The 14,093-nt window shown below is 40.2% G+C and overlaps 2 protein-coding genes across 3 annotated transcripts in view; one reads left to right on the top strand and one right to left on the bottom strand.

The window, feature by feature from the left end:
* The window catches only part of CPNE1 (copine 1), a 410,662-nt gene that overhangs the window by 152,427 nt on the left and 244,142 nt on the right, over positions 1 to 14,093 (bottom strand). The window lies entirely within an intron of this gene.
* Positions 1 to 14,093, top strand: part of PHF20 (PHD finger protein 20) — a 110,966-nt gene that overhangs the window by 38,450 nt on the left and 58,423 nt on the right. For both annotated transcript variants that reach the window (XM_069495913.1, XM_069495912.1), the window contains exons 3-4: positions 7,191 to 7,362; positions 9,184 to 9,268. In XM_069495913.1, coding sequence (XP_069352014.1) covers positions 7,191 to 7,362; positions 9,184 to 9,268 — 257 coding nt within the window. The remainder of the gene's footprint in view (positions 1 to 7,190; positions 7,363 to 9,183; positions 9,269 to 14,093) is intronic.

The raw sequence follows: 14,093 nt of genomic DNA, 5'->3' as shown, positions 1-14,093 counted from the left end.
GAGTCTGCCTCCTTCTGCCAGCTTCTGTGATCACATAATTTAATAGATTTGGTTCTATATTTCTAAACCCCAGGATACTTCCTGCCCAGAGAAGAAACTCAGAAAATGTCTGTGGAATTTTGGTTTAATGAATTTCTCTTCCTCTAATTTCTATCCATTCTTCTTGTCCCTTTATGTTTCTTTCTTTTTTTTTTTTTTTGAGACAGAGTCTCGGTCTGTGTCTGGGCTAGAGTGGCATGGCATCAAGCTCACAGCAACCTCAAACTCCTGGGCTTAAGCAATTCTTCTGCCTCAGCCTCCCGAGTAGCTGGGACCACAGGCATGTGCCACCATGCCTGGCTAATTTTTTCTATATATATTTTTAGCTGTCCAGATAATTTCTTTCTGGTTTTAGTAGAGACGGGGTCTCACTCTTACTCAGGCTGGTCTCGAACTCCTGACCTCTAGCGATCCGCCAGCCTCGGCCTCCCAGAGTGCTAGGATTACAGGCGTGAGCCACCACGCCTGGCCCCGGCTAATTTTTTCTATGTAGATTTTTAGTTGTCTGGCTAATTTCTTTCTATTTTTAGTAGAGACGGGGGCGGGGGGGGCGGTCTCACTCTTGCTCAGGCTGGTCTCGAACTCCTGACCTCTAGTGATCCTCCCACCTTGGCCTCCTAGAGTGCTAGGATAACAGGCGTGAGCCACCACGCCTGTCCCCCTTTATGTTTGACATTGGCTTCACTGGTCTTCTGTGGCTTCTTGGTTGGCTTAGTGGCCAGTTACACTATTTGCTTAAAATAAGGTTATCATAGTCACCTTGTTTACTAAGAAGTTTTGGTTATCTGTTCTTTCCAAGTTGAAATTTGGATAAATAAGAGTTCTTTTTGGCCTCTGGGAGAAAGTGGTTTTGTGACTACTTTAATTTTTTCATGGTGACTACCATGTGCATATATCTCCTCCAAATTGACAGTCCTCATACCAGGGTCTATTTATCTTCTCAACATCTACAACATGGATATCATTGGTTTATTTTGATGATTCCTCCTGGTTTGTATAATATATACTCCTAATGCTGGTTTGTGCTTCCAGATATTTATAATCAAATCTTTTTTAAAAAAAGTACGTCTGATGAACATTTATTGAATGCCTGATATATGCAGGACACTGTGGGGGAGATTCAGACATTTGGTAGTTGCTTCTTTTTATCTCTGAAGGTTCAATCCAAATGCTGAGTCTTCTCTAAAGCCACTTTCCCAACCATTCAGTACCTAGTTAGTAAAAATGGGACTCTGATGAAAAAGTTTGAAGCGGGCTCCCACTCAGTTCCGGCCTCTGTGGAAAGTGAGCAGAGGGAGTAGGTTTGGCTAAGAAAGAGTTTGAGATGTGAGTGGTAAAAAATGTACTTTAAAAGAGAAGGGGTTATTCAGGTGCTTTAGAAGCGGGTAGGGGAGAACAGCAGAAACCCAGACTCTCCAACCCAGGTTGGCCATGGAGAGACACTGCCTCTCTTCCATCTGGTCCTGGTTATGGGGTATAGGCAGGCTAGGTAATTCTAGACCCGTCTTCCTTTTTTTTTGACGGTATTTCGCTCTGTTGCCCAGGCTAAGTGCCGTGGCATCAGCCTAGCTCATAGCAGCCTCAAATGTCTGGGCTCAAGCAATCCTCCTGCCTTAGCCTCCAGGGTAGCTGGGACCACAGGCACACACCACCACACATGGCTCGTTTTTTTCTGTTTTTAGTAGAGGTGGTGGGGGGGTTTCCATCTTGCTCAGGCTGGTCTCGAACTCCTGGCCTCAAGCAATCCTCCTGCCAGAGTGCTGAGATCACAGGTGTGAGCCACCATGCCTGGCCTAAACTCCTCTTTTATTCTTTTTCCTCCAGAGATCCAGAGTGTTCTTGATTTCTTTGCTTGTGGAGAGAGGTGGGGAATGCCAAGGAGCCTACCAAACTTCTCTTTGGATTCTTGCCATTCTAGGGGCCCTGATGATTGATTGATCATCTATTTTGTGTCTCTAGGACCTAGTAGTTTATTAGTCTCATAATACAAATCCAGGAATGTTTGTTGAATAATGGAATCAATAGGGCATAGTTCCTGCTCTAGAAAATGCTTAGTAGTGTTGTGTTTTTATTACCCATTTAAAAATCCTGTTTTGTGACTTGAGTTTGAAACGTTGTTGTTGAATCTTGAACTCTTTTCTTTATAGGCAAACTATTGATTTTTGAACACTTAAATTGTATCTGATTACCATTTCAAACTCTTATTACTTTAGGCAAAATTGATTCTAGGAGAGGTAGAAAACTTGATCAGGGTAGTAACCATACAAGTAATGGAAAAGGTAGATGAAGAACTGCCTTCTCAAAAGACCCCAGAGTAGGCAGTTTCATAGAAAAGGAAATAAAGCTTTTTAGTCTGTTGTATGAGATTGACGTAGCCTAATACTGAAACTGGGCAGAAAGGGCATAATACAAGGAAACTTGGACAAATCTCATTTATAAAAGAGTTGCAAAACTTGTCACTAAAATACTGGAATACCAAATAAACACTTACTAAATAAATGACACACCCAACCAAATATGACTTATTCTAGCAGGGTAATGATAACTTAAACTTAGGAAATCTGTTATTTCATTATATTTATAAAGTAAAAGAGAAAAGTTTTATAATCATCTTGACAAAAGCTGAAAATTCTCAAAATTTGTTCTTCATGAACCCTTGGTAAGTTAGGTAAAGAGGGAAACTTCATGAACTTGATTAGAGTAATTAATTGGAAACCTTTACGAAGCCCCATACTTGACAATGAAATACTGGAGATATTTTCATTAAACACAAGAATGCTGACTATCTCTGCTAATTTTCAACATCATCTTAGAAGCACTAATCAATGTGATAACATAAGTAAAATAAATGGCAGCAGGTATGAGTACTGACAGTGAGACAAAATAGTCATAATGTGAATGTCATATTATAGCTTACCTGGGAAATGCAAGGGAATTAATTAATAAACCATTGAATAGAGTTTGAATAGAGTCAAGAAAAATCAAAACAGTGTAACAGAATGTACAATGAAAATGATTGCTTCCACTCCTTTATCCTGTTCCTAATTTACTCCCTGTAGGTAATCAGTTTTGTTAATTTCTATCTAACCAGTATTTATTTAAATATAAGCAGAAACAAGTATACACTCTTATTTCCCTCTTTTGTAACACAGAAGGTATCATAAAATATGCACTATTCTGTAGCTTGCTTTTTAAAAACATAATATGGCTTAGAAGTCTTTCCATATCTATTCACAGAATGTCTTCATACTTTAAGGCTACAAAATGTACCATTTTGTGGGTATGTCATAGCAGCCTATAAACATAATATTCATGAAGCTATTGGTTGATAGCTGCCCGTTAAATACTTTTTAAAACTTTTAATTTAAAAATATTTATTATTTACTTGTACAGGTAATGTGTGACTAAATCCTTGTAAAAATTCAAATTATAAGCAAAGTCCCTTGGCCATTCCTAATCCTCTCCCCTCCCCAGAACTAACTTTTGTTATTAGTTTGGTATTAATATCTGCTCCTTGCTGGCTGATATTCGCATTGGTTAGAAATGTGATTCCCAGCTGCAGTGTTAGTTTGGAAACTAAAGTCTCATCACTGGCTGTTACATGTTGAAGCTACAAATTCTTTCTTCCCTTTTCTGCCTGTACAAATTCTATTCATGTCTCCTCTTTTGTTATCCTTGCCTCATTTTTTTCTGGCCTACCTTATGGTTGTTCAAATATTAATATTTAGGTTGAACCAGATAAAATTACTATTTTGGTAGCTAAAAAACAGCTGGTTATCAGCAGTTTCATATGGTTCAGCCTAATAGTTTTAAAGCTTAATCGGTTTATGTGTCTGGTTCTCCTCAAGGGCAGGAGCCAGAGCACACACGTTAGTATAATCCCCTCTAAGTCCTAGAATGACTGGCCAGATCAAAGGCACTTAATATAAGTCCTGTTGACTGATGAAGCTGAGCTGTCCCCAAGACAGATAGCAGTTGTGATTCACTGAGTCTTCCTGGGTTGGTCTCTAAGATGGTCTTTGCAGCTGCCTTCTCTGAAATGCAAGTGGGTCACCCACCCCCCATGAATGACTTGCATCCTTGTCACACTTTAGGGAAGTAGGGAGGACCACTTCCTCTTTACAAAACTTTGCCCCTTGGTTACTGTTGAGTCTCTTGTAGCAGTTAGTTTAGGTCTGCAGGCGGTGGGTTATGGGTGCCCAGTAAGGGAAAAGCTTTAGGCTAGCTGAGGGTACAGTGACTCCTCAGATCTAGTGTATGCAGTGGAATTGCTGGCCCAAGAGTTCTCCTTGATTCTGTGAATCCTGACTTCCCGGACTTTTAGAAGATGCACTGACCAGTGCAAATTCAGAAGAATTTGGGTTTTGTCCTGAGGTTGCCAACTTTTAATTTTGCCGAATAAGGATGTTTAAAATAAGTAATTATATATTTTGTGTAGTTAATACATGATTATGGTACAGCATTCAAATCATAAAAAAGGATATACATTGAATAAAATAAGTCTCATACTTCCTCTCCAGTTCCTTAACTATCCAGTTCCCCTCCCAAGAGGCAAACCGGGTTGCTTGATCATCCTTCCAGAGATAGCCCACACATTTAAAAACAGGTATGAATGTATTGGCTCTCTCTCTTCCCTCAAATAAATGGTAGTGCATTCAAATACTATTTCACATGTTGAGTTTTCTCCCCTGCTTTTCTTAGAGATCTTTTAAAATCAATACATAGAGCTGCCTCATTCTTTTTGGTGGCTACGTAATATTAGGAAGGGTATTAAAAAAGTTATCATTTTAATTTAAAAGGTAATTTAAATACCAAAAATGAGAAAGAATGTGATTTCAGTATAAAGAACAGTTCTATAAATTAAATAAATTTAGTTCTGTGAAAAATTAATTTCCTGCATTTGTCCAAAGACCCTGTGTTTGAAAACTGTTTCTAGTGATAGTAAACCATTAAAGAAAGGAGTTTATATGTTAGGACAGATTGTGCTAACATCTGTCACAATAGCACAATTTTAGAGAAGTTAATTAGCCTCTGGTGGGCTGAATGAATGAAAGGGCAAAGATCCATAATTGAGATATCCATGTCCTTCTCCCACTTTACCGAGAGAAGTAGATTTAGGACATCCTTTCTTATCTCCTACAATGGTTCTATTCTACTCATTAGATCACACACTTAGCCAGTCTGCTGTCAAGACATATTGTATTTATAGCAGCTGTCAGTTGGATTGGAGTAGGGAGACTAGTTTCAGGGCTGTGTATTCCTTCTGTTAATGTTTTTGAGCAATTAATGGAGGCATAGTACCATTAGGAATTTTGAAAAGCATACCCTGTCAGTCCTCTGTGAAGAATACCCAGATGAAGAGATGGGGTCCTGAACTTGGGGAATAAAATTGGAATAGGTAGCTGGAGTCTGAGAACCTTGGAATTCAAAAAATTGGCAGGACATGCTATCTTTGGGAAGAATAAGGAGAGCGGAATTCATTTATTGGGTGCCAAGTATGTGCAAGGTACTGTGACAGGTTAGTGCCAAGCGAACTGCCTTAGGATACTAGTATAGGGTTCAAGAAGACACGGTATACAGACGCAAGAAACCAGGCTTGTTTGTTTAGGCAGCACGTGTTTATTAGGACAGCACTGTACTAGGTGCCGGATACAAAAAAGGGAAGGAAATGGTATAAATCCAAGTTTCAGGGAGAAAATATAGATAGAACCTTAATTTTCTCAATCTGATTATTACAAGTATGTTTAGGAGAATAACTGCATATAATATTTTTATTTTTAACCATTTATTTTTGGAATGAGCAATAAATTTATATGGTTGAAGTAAAAAGTATTATAAGGTATACTGCAAAAAGTCTCCCTCCCACTTTTGCCCTCCCCTTCCCTTTTATACAGAGTTCCCTCTTGTGTTGGTTATGAATGCTGGAAACAGAAACTACTCTGAGTATTTTAACCACAGAAGGATTTAACGCAGGGAATTGGGTACTCATAAAATTGTTGGAAGGGTTGGAGGAGTAGGACTCAAGGAGGCTGTCCTTAGAGTATCAGTTTTAAAGGCCCACCACAGGACTGCAGCTGTGATCTGGAGGTCAAGAAGTCACTACTGACACTGCAACTGCACCGCTACTGCTTGACGCTCACAAAGCTAGTGACAAGACGTTACACCCTTGCTACTGCAGACGAGTAGCATCAGCATCACCTGGGAAGTTGTTAGAGCTCTTAGGCCCTAGATCAGCTTGCAGAATTGGAATCTTCATTTTAACAAGATCCCCTGATGATTTATACGTATGTGAAAGTTTGAGAGGCCCCGCACTGGTGCACTGGGTCTAGCCACTAACCCTGAGGCTCCATGACCTTAGTTATCAATTGTAAAAGAGTCAGGGAAAGGTAGTTGTTGGTTTTCTCAACACTCGGTCCGGAAGGAGGGTGGAATGGAGGTTGAAAGAGCCCATCTACTGAACTGACCACACTTTTCCATAAGTAACCATTGTTGTTCGTTTCTTTGTATCCTTCCAGATATTTTATGCATATATAAGTTTATGTGAATATATATGCTTTTTCATCTTCTTTTAAAAATAAATAATAGCTTACTGTACCCAGCGTTCTGCATCATTTAACAATACATCTTGGGAGAGCTTTCCATATCATGGCATGTAGAATCATCTTGTTTTTATTTTTTTTTTTTAACAACTGCATAGTATTCCATTATATGGATTACAAAATACTCAAAATTGAGACTGTCTGATACAGTCTGGGTTGCGTGGTCATCCTAATTTATTGGCACATGTAAAATATAATGTAGTTGTTAAATGTTTTCTTCCTACCTCCTGTGTGCTCAGTTCTTCTGTCTATGTCATCTCGTTTAACCTGTGCCACACGCCAGTGTGCTTCCTCCACTCTACATGGGGGAACTCAGGCTCTGGAAGGTTAATTGAATAGTTTGTTATCTAAGAAATATCTGGGTTGAGATTTGGACTCCAAGTCTGTTACCCTCCATAATTTGTGATTTGACCCAGTTATGCAGAGTCTGTAAATGGTAGGCCTTTAGTACTTTGGTAACCTTCTCCTTTGGGAAGAGATTTGGAAGTGTACCAATTTGGATATTTTGGGGGTGAGTATTAAAGGAATTTCTTTCTTTTTTTTCTGATTTAGGTATCCAGCTCACATAGAAGATATTGACTACGAAGAAGGAAAAGTACTCATCCATTTCAAGCGTTGGAACCATCGTTACGATGAGTGGTTCTGCTGGGACAGTCCTTATTTACGCCCTTTAGAGAAAATACAGCTGAGGAAAGAGGGCTTACATGAAGAGGATGGGTCTTCTGTGAGTAAGAAATCTGGGAAGTTCTGTAATGTGCAGAGCCATCCATTGCGCAGTTTGTGTTCCAGCCTTCGATGTTCAGTAGCAGCTGGGGACCAATCCTTATTTAGGCCTATAGTTGTAACCTCGAGATCTTTGTGGTACCTGGGGCTCTTGAAGAATCCCAGTTTTCATCTATTGATGATGTGATTGACATGACAGCTCATAAAGTAACTTGGAGGTTGCATTGATGGTTTATACACAGTATCCCTAGCCTCTAGAGCACTCCCTGGCACATAGTAGATCTTCAGTAAATATTTGTTGAACAAATAAATGAATGCTTGAATTCTAGATCCATTGTATCTAAAATACCATGGTATTCTAGATATTCTAGACATCTAGATCATTTATTAATCTGATGTGCTGTCTGATCATATATTAAGTGATCATTCCATGTGGAATGCAGACTGTACTAGTCTCATATGCAAGGTCTTTTATAAGCCCTTGAAGAACTTGAAATTGATTAGACTGTTTTCCTATTTTCTAAATTTCATAACCATGGCTGGAGTTTTTACTGACTTCAGAATGAAGTATAAAGTATGAGTTTTAAGTTTTAAGTTTTTTAAACAGGCATTGATATGTCTGTAATAGTTCTGCTACTTTTAGATCTGACTCAGCCCTGGCTTCTGTTTTTCATTTTAACCCTGACCAAGAAACTTGAACTCTTGCTGGCCATTTTTTTTTTTTTTTACCCCCAATTTAGGATTGTTCAATATTGTTCCATTTGATTGTTCAGTATTCATTTCACAAAATTTACTGATGCACACTGTATACTGGAAAACAGTATAAAATATTAAAGGTGAGTGGCTTGATGCAGTGGCTGATGCCTGTAATCCTAGTACTTTGGGAGGCTGAGGAGGGAGGATTGCTTGAGGCCAGGAGTTCGAGACCAGCCTGGGCAACATAGTGAGACTACATCTCTATAAAAAATTTAAAAAAAAAAATATTAAAGGTGAATCTTGCTTCCCTTAGCAAAAGACCCTTTAGAAATGTGGATGGCATTAAATAGCATTAAATGCTGCTTCCCTGAAGATGAAATAGCCTCATTCCTTCCAGCTCCTCTACTGGGTGTGTTTCCTGGTAGTCCTGGACTCCTAGACTCATTTTTAGTGTGTATCTTGGATAATGTAGGATTATCATCATTGCTGTGTTATGCCTGCCCAGACCTTCCTTGTTGAGGTCCTGTGTCCCAGCCCTCTTGTTTGGATTCCTGTTTTTGTCTGTTTTATAATCCTATAATGTAATACTTGAAACAGGGTAATTTATAAAGAGACGAGGTTTATTTAGCTTTTGGAGGTTTATTTAGCTTCTGAAGGCTGGCAAGTTCAAGGCATGATGCTGGCTTCTGGCAAGGGCTTTCACGCTGCCTTGGTACATGGTGGAAAGTCAAAGATGGAGTGGGACCAAATAGTAGGAACCTCTATTTATAACTACCTGTTCTCTTGAGAACTAATCCATTCCCGAGAGAGCAAGAACTCACTCTCGTGAGATAGCATTAATCTATTCATGAGGGATTGCCCTCATGACCCAAACATCTCCCACTGGGGCCCATCTCCAACACTGCTGCAGTGACAGTGAAACCAGCATAAGTTTTGGCAGAAATAAACCACATCCAAACCATAGTAACTCCCAGTGCTGAACAGCAGAAACATCTTCCTTGTTCCCAATAGCCTCTTCCCCTTCCCACTCTCTTATTGATCCTAGCCTCTTTTATGAATTCTGGTATTGTGTGTGTCCTGTGAAATTAGGTTGGTAACAGGATCTTTTCCTTTTAATGTTTTTTAGGAATTTCAAATAAATGAGCAGGTCCTTGCTTGCTGGTCTGATTGTCGTTTTTACCCGGCCAAAGTCACTGCTGTTAACAAGGACGGTAAGGCATTTGAGTTGTAGTTGTTTTTACTCATTGCTCAATGGGGAGTTTGTAATATTAGTGTTTGATAGTATATTTTCAGTATTTATTCATTGCCTATGAATCATCTTTTTTCACTTTAATCCCCGTGTCAGGAGTTAGGAAGAGATTATAAATGTGAAGAAAACTGAATAAAGAGAGTGGTTTGACTTTTTGCCCCCTGAATTTCAGTTACTGTTTTCTAAAACAGTCATAGTTCATCTATGACTGGTTCTTGCTGTCTAGGAGCCTCTAATATTCCTTTTACTTATTCATGAATAGCCTAGAAATTAAATGAACTCCAACAAACATTTAAAAATATGCTTTGTGGTTGCAAAGTGATTGAGGGTGGTTTGTAACATTGGAGTTGCTAATGGAAACTGGGATGCTGGGACTTAGAGCACTGAGTTGGGTTACCTTTGCCAGAGTTGAGAACATGTGACAAAATAGGAGAGAGAACTTGACCCAAAGAGACTCAGTTTGCTAGTACAATGTCAGGAGAAGGATTATGAGGATAATATCTATAACCAGAATCCTGGCACTCAGAGGACAGATTCTGGCTTCCAGTGATACCTTTTTAAGCATATTCTACTAGGATGTTTACAGTATGTCCACGATCTCTCAAGTGAATGTTTAGGGCAGTCAGGCCTCTTGATGCTACTCTTAGGGGTGATTATAAAGCCAGATTGACTTTTCATTCAGTGAAGTTATTCAAGTATTTATTCAGTACTCTGCTAACTGCTGGCCTTGGGCTGACTCAAGTTTTTCTGAGAATGGTTGAAATGTTCAAAAATAAACCTCAAAAACAAGGTCTTGTTTATTTATTTTTTTAAGCCTCTAGGCTTCCAGAACTGAGAGATAAGGTTGTATCTTCTAAGTTGTCTAAGCAGTTACTGGTCCTCCAGTTCATGACTGATTAAGTCTTTTTGGATAGCCCCTTGTTTCCCTAAATTAGTTTTATAAGCTTGTGTTCAAAATAAAATCCCATGTTACTGATTTTCATATATATCACATTAACCTAAAAAACTTATTTTAAAGGAAAGCTTACATATTATTAAACTGCTTCATATCCTTTTAGTAAAAGACAAACTTTACCATTTCAGATTCTTGTTTTCAAGATCAATCATCTGTCTTCTAATATTGGCTTTTGAAATCATGTGACATGACATACAGGTGTTCTTCATGTACATAAACGTGTTCCTGTAAAGTCAGTAGGTTGATTTATGCTGATCAAGTCATGCTTTTCCTCTGGATAATATCCATTGGTGTGCTCTTTTAGGGAAAAAGCTATCCTTTAGATCAGATGAAAGTTCTGGATAATAACATGGGTAACTTCTTAGATGAAGGAGGTAACATAAAGGAAGCAACCTTTCTTTCGTTTCAGTGATGTCCTAGAGTCCCATGGGGGACAGAAATGGGGCAGAGGGGACTGGATGAAGAATAGCAAAGGAAGGGCAGATTGAGGAAGAGGGGTTTTAGGAGCCTTGGGAGTTGTCCCTTAGAGAGGTGGAGGATGTCTTGGTGGAGGCAATGAAGGCTTAGGAACGTACTGTTTAGATCTAATATCTGCAGAGCCAGAGCTTGGCATCGAGGATTGGGAAAAAAAAAAAAACAAGACCTAGTTCACGGCAGAATGAAGTAGATGCCGAAATAGAGCTACCAGGGGGAGGCAGAGCAGGCATAGGATGGTGCAGACAATTCATCGGGGGTGGAGGTAGGGGGGCTCTGTCTGTGGGGGTTTGTGTGTGGGATAGGCCTGAAACTTTTTGGAGTAGTCATTTAAGGACTAAAAGTCATTGGCCACATTATTGGCTATAGTTATTTGGGGTTTTTAAATGTCTTTTAAGCTGGGGAGAATTTAAAAAAAAAATCTTTTTAGTTGTGTTTCCTCCATGAGCTAAAATCATAGGGGACGGAGTTTTGAGGTCATGGTTGTTTCCAAAATGGTCACTTGCTGCCCTAACATATTGGTTCTGTAAGCTCTGAATTCTGTCCAGTGACTTCTAGTTAACTGAAGGACATGAATATGAATGGAGATTTCTGCCAAAACCTGTTTTCTTGAAGTTCTTGGGTCTGAAGTCCTGTATTGTGCTGCCTTGCTGACTGGTTCTTGAGACTAATTGGACGGGGGAAAGAGAGGATATGGGGAGGGGAAATCCTGAAAAGGAAAGTTGGTGGGATAGGCTGGATGTATTTTTGCCGTATTATCGATTGATTGTGAAGGAAAGCTAGCCTTCGTGGGAGCTCAGATTTATGCCTGATTTGGAGATGAAGATAATCACTTTTAGGTGCTGCCTTTGTGTTAGAGTTGGCGGGCAGTTTCTACTTCATCATTCATTCTAGTACTTGTGGGACTGGGAGATACAATGTTGGACTCTCTTTCCACTTTTTCCCTGGTATTTTCTGCCCTGCATTGGGTTCATCGGTAGTAGGGGCCACCATGGCTTGATGACACTGAGGAGGAGCTCTGCCGGCAAGGTGCCCCCTGTAGTTCCTGTAAATGTCACTTCTGCCTTGTACCAACTACAGGAGGAGGCTGGGCACATAATGAAGTCAGGTCTTGCAGATTCATCTTTAGAAGGCTTGGTCTGATTTTCTTGCCACCGGTAACCTCCATGGTGGTTTTGCTGAGGCTGAGCATTGACTGAGCAGGCTGGGGGGTGGGGACTCTAGTCAGAGTAGGGGAGCAGTGGCTGCTGGCACTGGGAAGTCTGGCATGATTGAATCAGAACTAAATAACAACTTTAGAGGGTTTTTTTTCCTTATTTTTTTTTTTCTTTTTTTTATTCTTCTTTTCCTGACATTGCTATGTGCTAGGTAGAGTTTCTTAAGGGAGTGAGTTAGCACTTGGAAACTAGGAAGGGCAATGCCATATTATTTAGCCCTTTCCACCTGGAGATTCTTTGGCAGTGGAAATTAGGTATCATTAGTGTGAAGGCAGCCACAGTTGATAGCCTTGTTAGCCCCTCAGTCTGTGTTGCAGTAAAGGACAGTGAAAGATGGATTTCTGCTTTCAGGAAATCTTTGTTTGGAAGCCACTTCTGATGAGTTGACCCTAGCTCTTTGCTAGGGGCTGCTTCAGTCCCCTGTTCTACACAGGGGATGGCAGAGCCATTTGTCTGTCAGGGCTTTGTGCCCCCAGTAGTGGGCCACTCTGCTCTGCAAGGCATTCTGTTTGGGGAAACTGAAAGTAGGTTAGCATTTATGACAAAATGGGGAATTGTTCCTTCCTGTTGATCTGTGATTCTTTAACTTGAATGAGCAGTTGAATTAGCTCCTTCTTCCTAAAAAATGTGCATATTTTTGGGTCATGTTCCCCTCACCTTCTCGCAGTTCAGTCTCTTTGGGCCAGTGCCTGCAGTCTGATTTATGACGGGAAACGCTATGGAAATGGTCTTGTTTCTAGAGTCTCTGGCTGAAGCAGTTCCTATTTTTTGTTTTCTTCATACTGTAACTGATCCTACATTTAAAATGCGGGGAGGGTGATACTATGTGAACAGCTTAGCACAGAGATAAAAGGAAGATTTAGACCCACATGGGCAGGTGCTGGCTTGGCTGTTTTCTTCTATGAGGAGAGAGGGATTGTGTTTCCATTTTAAAGTGATATGATGGTATTGATCCCTTGCTCTGTGACAGGTCCTGTGATAGGTAATTTCTATATCTTATTTAATCTTCACACAGATATGGAAAGGTTATTGCCATTAACCCCATTCTCATTTTAGGGATGATGAACTAAGCTCACAGGAGAAACTGCTTGAGGTTACAGAGCGTGTAAATGGTAGAACTGAGATCTGCATGGAGGTTTGTGGGGCTCCAAAATCTCTGAACTGCAGTTCCCACAGTACCGGCTGCCTGTCAGGAGTAGGGTTTTTCCTAAAAGGGTAGGAGTCTCAGTTAGGTCCAGGTGTTCATTGATGTGACGACAGAGTGAATGTAGGAGGTCTGTACTCTCTGGAGCCTAGTGGTGTCTTGAGAGCCCTGATTGGGAGACAGGCTCTGGTCTCCATCTCTGCTCAGTGATTACAGGCAGTTCACTGTCCTTGCTCTGGATTCATTTGAGCAGTTAGAAATCAAAGAGGGAATTGGAGTAGATGAGCATTTTGAAAATTGTTGGCTGCAGAACCTAAGTTGTAAATTTGCTAAGAAGAAAAGACCTGAGGGGAGGGAAGGTGTGCCTGCAAACATGTGTGTATTCCCCTACCCCGCACATCTGTGGAAACCTCAGGACTTCAAGAAACCATGTTTGAAAACATTGAGTCTTCCATCTGTGGCATTCTGGAATTCTCTGACTTCTGGAGAATGAATGAGATAGAAAAGGGGCTGTGGAATCATAGTTGTTATAGATTTCAAGAGCAACAGAAATCTGTCTAATCCAAAGTCATCTGTGTATCCCTGTTTTCTTGGTCCTAGAGAAGATGAGCTTGCTCTGCATCTCTAATTTTGTTCTAAGAGCCCTTCTGCTATTATTGACTGCTGTAAGATTGTCTGAGATGCTGAGTTCTTAACCCTCAGGCACACCTGGCACATGTAAGGACGTCCAGAAGCTTCTTAAGGGAGCCTGAGGCAGATAACTCTTGTGTCAAGTTAGAGGAGATACAATAGGATGCACTTATTTTGAGTTGTGTCATTTATATGTTATTTGCAGGATGTTGTTTGTGGCCAGTGGATGTTGAGCTCTATTATCAGCCACACACGGGAGATTTCCATGGGAAGACAAGTCTTTTAGTTATACATGATACCATTAAAATAGATTTGGGGCCTCTCTCCAGAAGTGGGCCTAGGTTACTGCTGTCTGTTGTTACCTCTG

Source organism: Eulemur rufifrons, chromosome 20 (assembly GCF_041146395.1).
Source record: "Eulemur rufifrons isolate Redbay chromosome 20, OSU_ERuf_1, whole genome shotgun sequence".
Classification (NCBI taxonomy): domain Eukaryota; kingdom Metazoa; phylum Chordata; class Mammalia; order Primates; family Lemuridae; genus Eulemur; species Eulemur rufifrons.
The sequence above is the reverse complement of the archived record's forward strand: the minus strand, read 5'-3'. Positions and strand labels throughout refer to the sequence as shown.